We start from the raw sequence: 15,013 nt of genomic DNA, 5'->3' as shown, positions 1-15,013 counted from the left end.
AAAAATAGAAACTAGACACATTTATATCAAGAAATGTCCAAAAGCATGGTTGACTGCATTATATACTAGGCATACAGTACATAATATACTAGGTACAGTACAAACATAATCTGTATGTATCAACATGGAAATCTTTTTGCTGTCGTTACTTCTTTACTGTTACTGTTTTCTTTATTTCTTCTATTTCACTCTCTATCATGTTGACTTCTTTTCGAGTCTCTTCCATAATTGTCGCTTTTCTTTCTTTCAACTCCTTCATTTGCTTTTCTGCTTGCCTCTTCCATTGAAACTGTTCATTGTTCTCTTTGTCCTCTTTTAAACGTCTTTCTTTTGTTTCTTGAAATCGCGCCCGAGCATTTCGAGCATCATGAAGCAAAGATTTTGTTATAGGAACATTGAAAACGCTACCTATCGCAGAAACGGCGTCGCAAGTAACGCGCCTAGCTACCAATGTTTCTTCTCGCATATTATCTAAGAGGCAGTCTGCGTTAATAGAAAATCCTCGTTCCAACTGGGCGTTTGCGTGTGACAAGACCCTTACCACCTTCATTACTTTAGTGATGGTAACAGTTTGTTGTTAATCAAAAATTTTGACCGAAAAATAATCCAACTACTCATTTTGTCGATGATAATCTTTTAGCTCATCCTGAACTTCTGGTAATAAGCAGATCGCTGAAATCTGTCGGGAAGTTTCATTGGCATTCTGGCCAGACATCCAATTGTTGCCATCAAGTATGGTAAGATTTTGTAGCCGGTTGTTTGCAATAGTTGTTTGAGCAGCAACGGTTGGGTCCAAGCACGAAACTGATTTGGTCAGGCGAAATTTAATAGGAGATCGTTCCATCAACTTTGTTACTAAAGCGAACAGGCAAGTTTTGCATTTCTTCCGGAAAGTTAGAACGTCAAGATCAGATAAGTTCTCGCACTTTCTCAGATGATTATTAGTGGCATGGCCTATCTTGATTTTCTATATAGGTAATAAATTTTTTTCTTCTTTCAAATTCACTGATTCCAAAGAAGAACGTTCGTTCAGTATTCCTGGTTTTACAAAACGGTTCATTACGTTTTGAAGAATATATGCAAGGGCTAGTGTAGGAATGGCGCCATAAGAATATCCGTTTGAAACTCTCGCATAAATAGTTCAAGATCCAATGATTCCGATCTTGATCGGATGCCAATGTGTAAATGAAAGGCAGTTTGACAGGAGGCAGCTTATCGGTGAGAGCTTTCTGGATGATTTTAAAACTCTCGCAAGAAGAAGTAATTTTTTCTTTCGTGACGCCCTTTACAAACGTTCTCAAATGTGAATTGATATCGGGTGCCCGCTGTGCAACTGCGTTGCTTTTCAGCCACCTTACAGCACAAATCTTCATAGGGAATACTGTAGATGAAGTCAATCGTGTGTATGTTCCACGTCACGGAGGAAGATTTTTAAAAAGATTATGTATGGCCCTCCAAAATTGAATGATTTCCCAGCCAGTTGCATTGATTCGAGCTTTGGAAGCGCAATGCATAGTGTGAATATCGCAACTCCCCATGTTGAGAACAGTAGCATCAGTTTCATCTTTTCGGATATTATTTTGTAGCTCCTTGAAAAATTTTAAATTCACATTTGGTCCATCCATCGATATTTGCACTATCTTGGTCAAAGGTAGTCCTAGAGACGAGACTACACTGGTGAAAGCTGCCAATAAATCCAACGCAGTAGTCTTTTGCAGAAAAGCTGATGTAAATAGCGGGCACAAACTTCTTTTTTCTGCGCATTTCAGAACCAGATCGTTGGGTCCATTTGTTGTTTTTGCGATATCTTGTTCACGGATTCATCGAAACCCAAAATGTAGTGAGCGCATTGCCGAAGTGTATGAAGGAACTGATTTTGAAACTCAGGCTTAAATGCATACGCGGTAATGTACGCCATTTTGTCCCGATGCATCTTCATTTTGGCTGCAATTTCACTATTGCTAAACATGATACGAATAATTCTACCTTCTCAGCAGATCGCAATGACCGATGCTTCGTCACGTTCTAAAGATACCAGCGCTCTTCAGCTTCAGTTACCTTATCATTTGAAAGATAGGTTTTTAATGTACTACGGCAAACTGTGGATATGGATGTTGAGGAAGGAGAAACAACGGGCGGTTTCGTCACAGGCACAAGAATTTCTTTAACGGGTGAAGACTGGGCAGCAGATGCAGATGCTGTAGCCAATATAAGATAATGCAGTGGAAGATACTTCAGGAGCTGGCACTAACTTTATAGATGATGGACGCAAGAATGCACTTGACAGTGACATCGTTGATCGAGATATGGATACAGCTTCTTGATGTTTTTTGCTTACCAAATGAGATTTTAGGGCACGTTTGCCCATATTATCGAGACTGAAGGAATATCGGCATATCGAACAGTGTGCACGATGTGGGCCTTTTTCTTCTTGTAGCTACGAAGAAAATTCTGCATCTTGCAGCCACTTCTTCCGAAACTGCGTCTGTTTCAAGGTCATCTTTGGTCTAAGATCACAAGCGACTACATGATGTTACACCTTCATCTGTTTCAAAAGAAAAATTTGTATACCAATAAACCGAATAATCAGGTAATTTATCAAATCATTATTTGAAAAAATAGCAATGTATGTGAAATCATTATTGATTTTAATAATTATGAAGTTTCGATTAAAAACCGTATGAATTTCAACATCAATTTATTTCGGATGTTGATTTTCTTACAAAGAAAATAGTATTTCATCATCATAATTTCGATGAGTCACTTTCATTCGGAAGTGAAAAAAATTTTAAATACGAACTGCACGCCTGTATAAAATAAACTGCAACTACAGAAGATTGTTAATATTACCCTATTTGATGATGAACAATGTTTTGAAACAATTGATGCGTTATTTACATGCTATGTATCACATTAAATTCACGCCCAAAGCATCCAACGCTGTAAAACTAATAAATATAAGACTTTAGTTATGTTAACGATGTTGATCCTGCTGCGTATGTTATGGCTACTGTTATTATTGAAAGAAAGGGCTACAAACTTACTTTTTGTTGCACGAGAATTCACTAATGAATTAGGATCACACCGCGTTAGACCCGACAAAGTGCCGTTCAAACTTAACACCGCACAAATACACAATTTACGGCATGCGGTAATTCGGCAGGACTCGGCAATATTCGACATGTAGCAGCACGACGCTGATTGTCAGTCCGGTACGCGAGTCGGCAATCAGTGAGCGCAAGTGACGGGCTAGCGCGTGGGGGGAGTAGAAATTGAATAATACCATTTCCGAAAACGAGCTTACTTGGGACATGATCTAATGACTAATATCTGATGGATTAAACAAGAAGAAAAAATGCAAGCTTATGTTAGCTAAATTTACGAAGCATGCTTGAAGTTTGAAAACAATTTACAAAAAAAGTAGGCTTTTCCCTGTGATTCATCAAAATTCCCTGACTTTTCCCTGACCCTTCCCGATAGACGAAATTCCCTGACTATTCTCTGACTATTCCCTGACTATTCCCAGTTTTCCCGGTCTGTCACCACCCTGCCGAATGGTCCACCTGAATGAGAGACCTAAGGGCAATGGTCAATAGCGGTATAGTTTTCAACTTGGAGGCAAAATCAGACGCAAAGCTATCAACGTGTGACGTGTGTATATGTGAAAAACGAAGCTACCATAGTTTGCCGAAAAGTGAAGAGCAACGCACGCGTGAATTGCTCGAGGTCATACGCAGTGACATAAGTTCCAATGAGGCACATGTCACTTGATGGAGCTAGATACTTTGTGAGATTTATAGACGATAAGTCGTGATGGTCCGATATTTATATGATAAAACATAAATCAGAAATGCTGAGCGCGTTTCAAGTGTACAAAGCCGCCGCGGAAATATTTATCGGGAAAGAGATGAAAGCAATACAATCGAATAATGGTCGAGAATATTGCAACCATGAATTAACGCGCTTTTGCAAAAACACAGAATTAAAAGACATTTGACAGTGCGTCTTAAGTCATAACAAAAGGGCCTACCCGAGCGAAATAATAGAACACTCGTGGAAACGGCATGACGAGGCAAGCGGGAACTCCCACAATATTTTGGGCCGAGGGAATAAATGCAATGAATTATATTAGAAATCGATGCATAGCGAAACCTCTAAACGGTGGAGTGTCATACACAGCATAGGCAGGCAAAAAACCGACGTTAGTGCACCTGAGAACATTAAGTACTAAAGCGTAAGCATTGAATTAACAACAAACAAAAGGTAAATTCGACTTGCGATCACAAGAATGTATTCTAGTGGGATATTCAAACGAATCGAAAGCACATCGATTGTGGTCACCCAAATCGCGAAAACTAATAGTGAGTCGAGATATGAAATTTGTAGATGAATTTTGCTTTCAAAATAAATATAAGTCTTCCGACGAAAAAAATTATAATAATGACAATAATTCTTTTTTTATCACAATTATATTTGCAATGTACAAGAGAAGAAATGAGTATAGCAGGGGGAGGTAGTAGCAGTAGAAACACCCGCATTTGCACGTGGGACAAGGGAAACTGCCGAAAATCTTGTCCAGGTGTAGCAAGACCCGAGTCCAATGCACTGTCCAGGAACTCGGCGCCTGAACGGCGTGACCCGTCTTACATTTTTGCAAGTTGCCGTTTAGGACTTAATTGACAGGCCGGGGATTCGAACCCAAGTCCTCCCGCTGCACAACCACGAGTGCTAGCACATGAGCACCCATGGTCGGTATGAAGGACATGACAGACAATTCAGTGAAAACATTGAAATCGAGATTAAGATAGCGAACCCGCTTCCCGACAACGCAAGACGCGGTACACGCGAGAGACGCGCTGAAGATCAAGAGGTTCGTGTATTATCGCAACGTGATCGAGTACGCGAATTACGGAAAAAACCACCGGCCCAGAACTGCGTGTAGATCCGTCAAAACGTGAGAGAGGCAAACCGAGATTAGAGGTCAGAGGTTCAGCTGGCAGACCTTGGAAAATGTACAGTACGTCAATAACGTACGACACCGACGACGACGATGAAACCGAGATGGAAGGCACGGAAATCAAGCGGAACAACGTTTCCAAAGAATGTGAAGCCGCGAACCTGGCAGTGATCATTGAACACCATGCGACCTGGCAAGACGCAATGAACACCGAAGAGGCGGAAGCATGGAGAAAAGTCGCAGAGAACGAGTATCTAGTGCAAATGCGCAATACGTGGTAAATTGTAGAACGCCCGAGCTCCCGCAAGGTGAGCAGTAGAAGATTCACCTTCCACACGAAAGACGAAGGAGACCTCGCAAAGAAAAATGTGAGCTTGTAGCAAAGGGTTACTCACAATGACCTGGAGACGACTTTCACGAAACCTGCTCTCCAGTGGTACATAAAACCTCCATACGCTTATTAGCAGTGCTATCCACGGAACTATACCTAGAAATTCATCAAATGGACGTGGTAACTACGTATTTAAACGATGAACTCGAAGAATACGTATATATGGAAGTTCCCGAGCAGTTGTCAACAGTTTTAGAAAAGACATTGTTCGGCAAATCGGTGGGATCGAATATATCGATAAGCCGCGTTGAAAATATCAAAGCAACGTACATTTTACTTCGAAAGTATAGTATCTTAAGAATATACTGTGAAAATTTGGTAATGATATTCACAGTATTTCAAGTTTTACAGGCCATTGAAGGTCGGCGCCAAAGTAAGTAGAAGGGTCGGTCCGCTCAGTGAATAGTTCTATTGTTGATAGAATAGCAGCTGCTACCTGAGTTGTCTACCTGAGTTGTAGTGAAAATATGAGAGAAGAGTATGAGAAGAATGAAGGGATATTGTATGGTGCTGAAATTGCAGATTAATGTAAGTACACGTTTAAATCTAATTTTTTTGAGAAAATACTTATTTGAAATTTTAAACGCGCTTATCTCGAAACTACTTTTTTCTGTCTTATGTTGATCAATTAAAAAAAAAATACTCGACCGATTCATCTCAAGTTAAAATATGTTATTAAGTACACTGGCGGCTATCGCAGGGACTAAAACGAAAATTTTCCATCAAATATTAATAATTTTTTTATATGCAAAACATTGTTAAAATCAGGCTGTTTTCCGACTTCTAATTTTGACAATACGCCATTTTGTCATTTTTTAAAATTATTTATCCTTTTAGTTCCTGCGATAAATATACTCATAATAATTTTTTGATTTCAGATAAGTGGAGAACCAAATCAATTAACAGCAGCAAGGTCAACTTTTTTCGAAGGGCCCTTCAGCACCATATTTAAAATAATGAAAAAGTAATTTTTTTTTTTAAATTCCAATTTCGTAAAATTTATAAGTAATAAAACATACCTAAAACATTTAAATAACATTGTTCATTTCTTATATTAAAAAAAAAATGTTGAAAAGCAGTCAAATTTTCACCCGCTAGACTGCAAGGTCCCCTTAAGAGCGACATTGCGGGAAAAAATTTTGAAAAAAGAAAAAAATTAAATAAAACTCTTGCGACGGAAAAAAGAACCAAAGCGAAGTTGGCGAGATAAAACGGGTTCCAAATTAATTTTTTCGAAAATGTACTCCCAAAATGCTTTAGTGCATTACTTCCAAATTGTAGAACCGTTTTTTTTTTTTGTGTCAAATGAATTGTTTCACTGGAGTCATGTTCAACATTCAATGGTGCACCATGCGCAACGCTGCATGGATTGTTAATAACTTTTTGATTACTGAAGCTGAATAACATTTTCTAAACTGGGAAAGTTTGTCGCCCACTTTAACCTCAAATAAGGGAATATTCTTGGGTACGGTGTCTGTATTTTTCTCACTCTTCGAAATGGTTGAAAATAAATATATAAATTTTTGTGTCCACTGATGTGACGAAATGTGTGAAACAAGTAGAAACACGAATATAAAACATGGTTTTTTCTCCAAGAATCTTGTATATTATAAATTCTTAAATTTTTTCACATACTCAGCTGTTAAAACGAGGAGAATATAGTCAAACGTTAGATCTCCACCGCTTTGAACACCGTCGACAACTTGTTGTACAGTCAACTTTGACCGTATGGATTCCACGAAAGCCTTCCACGCGTTCTTGTCCTCAAAATATTTTCTGTAAAATATTTCGAATAAATACTGCACGGCCAAAACTCGTTCAGGGTCTCTACCGCAGTCATGATGTATAAATTCTCATTTATGCTGAAATTATGGAACGAATCTTTATTTGAATGAACAACGTGTCATTTCAATTTTTTCTTATCTTCCCATGCTACTTCTCGTTATGCCGCCATTTTCACAGCAAAACTATAACTACACTCACAATCAGCAACAAAATTAATGGCGCATTCGTCACTCGGCGAAATAATACCTATTTTCAAACTGCTGTAATTCAATGAAAAATCGTCAAAAATAATCATTTAGGGGAGCATTTTGAAGGTTGAAACTTCATCTCCAAGATGGTTTCTGAAAATTCTTTCTACGGCCATTTTTGACCTCGTGGCGTATGTTTGAGTGCCGGGTTGCAAAACGCCAGAAAAAACAAGGTTTTCAAAGTTTTCTACGGAGCGTTAGAAAAATCGCACAGAACTTTCCAGACAACTATTCTGTAGTCTGGAATCTCCTCTTTAAAATGGTTGCCGGACATTTGTCGCCCAATTTTTTTTCGCTGAGCTATTCAACTTTTAGTGACGCAATGTCAATAAGGACAGGATCGACGAGTAGGCGTAGACTGATTTGGCGTGATCCAGGATGCACCGCGAGGAGGTACAGTTTTCCATGCATCCCGTGTCTGTGTGTGTAAGTAGGACGTGTGCGCGCGCGTGTGTGTGTGCGTGCGTGTGTGTGTGCAAAATCGGGTATTGCCACCCCTACTTCATATCACCGCTTACATAATACCGTGGAAGTGACGAGCTATGGGTCCTGGTCACTGCTGTCCACATACGCACACACACACGGGATGCATGGAAAACTGTACCTCCTGGCGGTGCATCCTGGATCACGCCAAATCAGTCTGTAGGCCTACTCGTCGATCCTACCAGTCCGGGAGGTAGCGTTGCAAATATAAGTCATAGTACGCCGGCTGATATTAACATCGGTAGTTGATCTTGTATCACTAATGAGTGAACCGACAGTCAGCTGCAGAAGTAGCGGTGGGTGTGCGTGTGGGAGGTCGCGAAAGTGGTAAAAAAAAAAAATCAAGTAATAGTACGCCGGCTGAAACTTTTTTTAGAAATATTTGACATTATACTGAGCTGAAAAAAAATTGTCAGCTGCATCGTGTAGAGGGGAATATGCGTCAGCTGCTCGCATGAACTTGTAAAAAAAACTCATAAAATAAACTTATAGTAAGCCGGATGAAATTTAACTGGGTGATTGTTTAAATAATTACAAGTACAAAAACAATAATCAGCTGCGTGTTTAGCGCTGGAAAGACCGTCAGCTGACGCAGTAAAGTTTAAAAATATAGTCCAGTCAAGACAGGTTTCCACTTTGCATAAATTCCGTTTTCGTTTTTTCTTGGTTTAATCGTTGGGGGGGTCACTGGGAGTCCTCAAACCAAAAGTTGACCAAATCGGCCCCTTGCTATCGCCGCCATCTTTAATTTTATGAAAAATGGTTTTTCTTGAATAACTCGGCCATTTTCAATTTTAACGAAAAGTGGTGAATACAAAAGCTGTAGGAAATTCAATTTCCTACAACTTCGGTTATCAATTTTTTTTTCAAAAAATGGATATTTTTCGAATTAAACCTGAAAATAGCGATGAAGTAAAACTATTGTATTATCTTGTTTATTTTTGAATTTAGGGCATGAATGAACACAAACAAACTTGAAGAGAATTAAATTTTCAACAGTTTTCATTTTATTTCATTTTAAACCTATTTTTATTTTCTATCTTGGATTCTGTATTGGCACCACACACGCACACGCACACGCGCACGCACGCACACGCACACGCACACGCGCAAACACGCGCGCGCGCGCGCATATAGACACGTTCACACATCGAAACAAAAGTTTTGACGGTCCTCTTTTTCTTTGCCGTTGGCGTACTACCTTAAATATTGGCCGTAGCAAAAAAACGGTAGGGACGAAAATTGTTGAAAATTTAATTCTCGAAAAGTTTGTTCATGTTCATTTATGCCCTAAAGTCAAAAATACACAAGATAATACAATAGTTTTACTTCACCGCTATTTTCAGGTTTAATTCGAAAAAGATCCATTTTTTGAAAAAAAAAACTCAATAACCAAAGTTGTAGGAAATTGAATTTCCTACAGCTTTTGTGTTCACTATTTATCGTTAAAATTGAAAACAGCGGAGTTATTCAGGAAAAACCATTTTTCATAAAATTCAAGATTGCGGCGATAGCAAGGGGCTGATTTGGTCGACTTTTGGTTTGAGGACTCCCAGTGACCCCCCCAATGATTGAACCAAGAAAAAACGAAAACGGAATTCATGCAAAGTGGAAACCTATTTTCACTGGACTATATTTTTAAACTTTACTGCGTCAGCTGACGGTCTTTCCACTGCTAAACACGCAGCTGGTTATTGTTTTTGTACTTGTAATTCTTTAAACAATCACCCAGTTAAATTTCATTCGGCTTACTATAACTTTATTTTATGAATTTTTTTAACAAGTTCATGCGAGCAGCTGGCGTATAGTCCCCTCTACACGATGCAGCTGACTATTTATTTTTGCAACACCTGCATGGAAAGTCCATTTTTATGCACCATTTACAAGCACGGAAAGTAGTCTTTTATACACATGTGCGGGAAAAACTTTCGCGCATTGCTAGCGGTGTGAGAAAAAGACGGTCGCGCTTTTGTCCACAGTTGCGCATTTCGCACACAGCTGCACTAGCGCCACCGATGGAATAGTTTGTCACTCTTTGTAAATGGTGCATAAAACTGGACTTTCCATTACAGGTGTAGCAAAAAATAGAGTTCGATACACGTGCGAAAGTTGGCAATGCCTATCTCGCGTGAATGCGCCACACTCGACCTTCAACTCGTCTCCGGACTCGTGCTGCGCCTTCACGCTTGTGCGGGCATTGCCACCTTCGCGCATTAGTATCGAAATCACTATTTCAGCTCAGTATAATGTCAACTATTTCTAAACAAAGTTTCAGCCGGCGTACTATTGCTTGATTTTTTTTTTTTTACTACTTTCGCGACCTCCCACACCCACACCCACCGCGGGTGCGTCAGCTGACAGTCGGTTCACTTATTAGGGATTCGAGATCTATTGAAAAAGATCGTAATCGATCGGCGTAAAAACACTAGCTAAAATGCAACGCTACCTCCCGGACTATACCATAATTGACATTGCGTCACTAAAAGTTGAATAACTCAGCAAAAAAAAATTGTGCGACAAATGTCCAACAACCATTTTAAAAAGGATATTCCAGATTACAAAATGGTTGTCTGGAAAGTTCTCTGCGATTCTTTGAACGCCCCGTAAAGAACTTCGAAAAACTTGTTTTTTTCTGGCATTTCGCAACCCGGCACTCAAACCTACGCCACGAGATTAAAAATTACCGTGGGGAGAATTTTCAAAAACCATCTCGAAGATGAAGTTTAAACCTTCAAAATGCCCCCCTGAATGATTTTTTTCGACAATATTTCATTGAGTTACAGCAGTTTGAAAATCGGTATTATTTCGCCGAGTGACGGGTGCGCTGTTAATTTTGTTGCTGAGTGTAGCTATCTCATTGTTTACTTCAGCATGACTGAAGTGCTAGCTAACGGCTCTCCTAACCTCATAGGCAAAATACCATAAGATACCGAATGACTCCCGACTTTTTGTTATTTCACTAACTCCTTATCAAAGCTTCGCATTTTAAGGGCATGTAGTATTCCTAACTTTACCGACCGAGTAAACTCACTTTTCCTCCTATATTAAATAAACCGCCCAGCTAATCGTGAGAGGATCTTTCATTTACAAAATTGTTGTAACTCATAGTTTTTGTCTAGCGACCTCAGTATTACATAAAAACAGTCTCACGACGGCTCATTACACTCCTTACTCTTTCTGAAATTGCGCAAAGTATCTCAGTTGTGCACTTCTTAGCCCCTAAAATGCGGGAAACGTCGGCATAGTAACACGTTTCAAAAAAGCACACATTTCTTGACGATTTTCGAGATATGAATAACTTTCCTTTAAGAAACTCCGAAATTGCCTTTCAAAGACTCTTATTTGTCATTAACAGCAAATAAATCGAGTCTTAATTAATTCTCTGAAGGATCATGCGATACTGCGAATCAAATATATACTTGAAAAATATATTTGAGAAAGTTTGTGATAAATTATACGTAACATGAACCAGAAAAAATACTTGCTTCGTGACTTCCTTTGTCGCCAGCATATTTCCCATTCCATTGTAAGTGCACTGGGTAGGTATAACGCTGAAACAAAATCAAATGACGTATAATATTATCATTAGCCTGTCGAATAACTAAACATGTACTTAAGAGGAGGGGGGTACAGCATGGACGATCTAAAATCATACCTATTTATAGAAGTTTCTTTCTTAAGATGAAAGCAATCAGAGCAATTTGTGTTTGAAGGCTTTATTATTCATAGTTTCAAGCATATTTTAGAAGTTTAACATCGAAATTAATAACAAAATAGCGGCATGGTGTATATAAGTAGCGTGAGACCACGTTTTTAATCCAGTGGCGCAGATTCCTCGATTAAGTTTTATCCGATCGACTTGAAATTTTGACGCATTCTTTTACCTATCATTATTCGCGCTTGTTTGCTGGTCGAATTTCATCGCGCGGCGAACACTGTACCGCCCATGTTAAATGAAACGTGACGTTGCCACGACACCATATAGGAATCAAATATTTATATTCAATAGCTTAATCGTTCATTTTGAAAAGAAATATATCGAATACACTCACCTTTAAATCCAAGACTATGTAAACACCCTGCATGTATCGGCCATTTTTACTGTCAGTTGAGAGGTTCTGAGTCAAGTTTGGCCGGGTGGTGGGAAAAAGTGAATCGACGATTCAACTCGCTATAGTGAGCACTGTGCCGCTTTTTCACGATCTTGTTGAATATATAAATATACTCTTCTTATACATTAAATTAATAGTTATTAAATTAAAGTATATCTAGCGATTGTAAACATTTCAAAGAGAGAATTGGTAAAAAATGAAGTCACAATGACCCATATAGTTATATACATTGCGATTTTTGTCTAAAGGGCGTCATCACGCTCATAGCGCAAGTGACGAAAGATTAAAACTTTATCGATTTAAGCTCGGGGTTAGATTTTTGAATTTCAGTTCAATTCTTTTTTTACAAAAATACACTCATTTTGGTCGAAAAATGAAAGTTTGTGTTAATAATCGTATATATTTGAAGAAAGTTCGAAAAAGTGTTTTTGACTCAAAAATTTTTTTTCTATCTGTTACAAGTTAGAAAGTAATGACAGGAGATGCGCCACAAAAGCTCTCGAATTCGAAGTCGTTTGCTAGTTATATGCGCCATACCGCCATTTTGTTATTAAGTTGAATAATTTTTTTTTTAAATGTTCTTCAAACTATAAATCACAAAGCCTTCAAACTCAAATTGCTGTAAGTGTTTTCATTTTCGTCTACAAAAACTCCTAAAAATAGGTATGATTTTTGATTGTCCAAGCTGTACCTCAACCTTAACCCTTTCGGTGGTAAACGGAATTCCACTGTCAACACGAGGTAAAAGTTATCGCATTTTGATGAAATCTGGTGCCTCTAAGACACTCTACGTCATTTGAACCGCGAATTAAGAACTTGATGCCAAATTTCATTTCAAAATGGTGAAATCATGTAATGTAATTCTAAAAAATGCAAAATCTGAAAACTTGTTAAAACTTTACTGGAACACAGTACACTACGGATTTTTCAAGCGTTGAAGGAATTTTGAATACAAATTTGAGACATCTAAAGTAGCAACTGCAATGTGCCCATACAATGCAATATATAAAAATTCACCGGACTTCAAATTTTTAACGTATATTTATTTCAAAATTTAGCTGATTTGGAAGTCAGGCTTTAAATTTATAATTTACGTTGTGAAATATCTGCGAGTACCAGAACAGGATTAAAATCCTCAACTAAAAAAATTTGATATTGAAAAAAAACGTCTATATTTGTTGTAGCATTTTGAATGTTGTAAATGTGACCTCAAATTCGTTATCCCTGACCTAAGAAATGTGCAAATACCAATTCTCATTGAAATCGCGGAAAAACGATGTGCATCGTATGGTGTGATGCCTAGTAGTAGGGACACGACGATTTTTTATGTCAGATGAGACTACTGACACCGAAGGAGTAAATCACGAATTCTATCAACTTCTTCTGGTTTACCTTACTATGGAATTCATCTTCACTCCAATCCCAAGCTCAGTCAAAGAATGCAAACAATTTTCGCAAGGATCACCAGATGGAATGGGAAAAATAACCTGCGTACATTGATTAAAAGAAGGATATAAGAAGCTGATACCTTACCGTCATTTTTTTTCTGAGTCTATTTCCATTCAAATAACAGAATAAATAGTAAAAAATACCTATTCACCTCGTAATACAAATTTCCTTTATCCTTGCACCAAACGACGTGTTCTACTTTCAGTCGTTTCAAAAGCTCGTCTAAAACCTGAAAGCGTTTAGAATGAGCTAGTGCCGTACAACTTAAATGAAGAGTTACATGTGGTTGTCCCGTGTTAAATGGAATGGCCAAATATCTCGGGAAAAAATAGGTTTCATACATAAATACTTCTGACACTATTTTTACACTATGGAAGGCGACACAAGCTGACGCCAGTAGAAACTTTCTTACTTATTAGTGAATGCAATAAGGTGCCGTGAAGGCCGCCGTACAATTGGATTGTTTAATAAGAAAACTTTTGGTTTTATTACATAAGATCAGGGCTGATTTTGAGACCAATGGAAAAAAATTTTTTGCTACTAAGTTTAATAACTTTAAAGTTAAGGTTCTTTTCAGTTTGAAGAGGTTACAAACATATTTTACTGGTAAATGAAACAGGGAAATGAGGGCATTTATCTTTGTACCAAATGACGTGAAATCTTCAGTTTGAGGCTTTAATTACCGCTATTGTACTGAAATGTAGGGTGATCAACGATAAGAATCGATTTTCGCTTATTTCGAATTTGGAATTTGGCGTTACTCCTCAACTCTGAAACCAAGCACCATAACTTCTGAGTTTTTGAAACTGAAAGTAAAATTTTATTTTGCTTTTTTTTCATTTGACTCAAAGCCAGAGCAAATTTACTGACTTTTCCAGACTTTTCCCAAAAAATGGTAATTTTGCCCTGACGCAAATCCGCACTCGTAGTACTAATTTTAGTATTTAATAAATACAGCTCTGAATCAATCAGTATTCAAAAACACGTTACTTATGATCTATTCAATGGCTATGGAAGTGAGCACATAGAATAAAAATTATTCTCGGAATACTTTCTGTTTCAAGGGGGAAGCTTCATTCTTTTTCATTCCATATCGCAACAAAATTCTTTGACTGATTGAAAAATTCAATAAGAAGGTTGTTGGTAGCACAATCTTATGCTTTCCTCAAAACCCTAAGACTTTCATCTAACACATTTTTTTACGAAACATATTTTTCCCAGATATTTCACCATTCCTCTAGATTGAAATGTAACGTGTAACAATGGTAATCACGAGTGTAATAAAGAGTAAAAGCTGTGTCACTTACCGTTTCCATTGAAATGAACTCATTTTCAGAGGTATTCCTGATGGCTTCACCATGTACATCAGCTCTCGATTTACTGATTAATGACGGAAGATCCTTGGGACTTTTCTTGTGCCTTAGATCCAGGTCAAGTTTTGGTTGTGACAGGGTACTGCACTGTTTCGGATTAATAGGTTTTCCCCGTTCGATAGGAACACCGTAAATCAACTCGTGCTCGTGACTAGAGGTTGGAATACAGACGAGAAAAACTACTCCCCTTGTCATAGTGCGGCATTAGAACGTTA

At 38.1% G+C, this 15,013-nt stretch overlaps 1 protein-coding gene across 1 annotated transcript in view; it reads right to left on the bottom strand.

Moving 5' to 3' along the window:
* LOC107226256 overlaps positions 1–15,011 on the bottom strand; it is a 67,294-nt gene extending 52,283 nt beyond the window's left edge. The window contains exons 1-5 of the mRNA XM_046731062.1: positions 14,733–15,011; positions 13,577–13,654; positions 13,369–13,463; positions 11,350–11,415; positions 6,984–7,124 (exon numbers count right to left, since the gene is read on the bottom strand). Coding sequence (XP_046587018.1) covers positions 6,984–7,124; positions 11,350–11,415; positions 13,369–13,463; positions 13,577–13,654; positions 14,733–14,993 — 641 coding nt within the window. The 5' untranslated portion in view covers positions 14,994–15,011. The remainder of the gene's footprint in view (positions 1–6,983; positions 7,125–11,349; positions 11,416–13,368; positions 13,464–13,576; positions 13,655–14,732) is intronic.
* Positions 15,012–15,013: the final 2 nt, after the last annotated feature.

Source organism: Neodiprion lecontei, chromosome 2 (genome assembly GCF_021901455.1).
Source record: "Neodiprion lecontei isolate iyNeoLeco1 chromosome 2, iyNeoLeco1.1, whole genome shotgun sequence".
Taxonomy (NCBI): Eukaryota; Metazoa; Arthropoda; class Insecta; order Hymenoptera; family Diprionidae; genus Neodiprion; species Neodiprion lecontei.
This window is presented reverse-complemented; position numbering and strand designations above follow the sequence as displayed.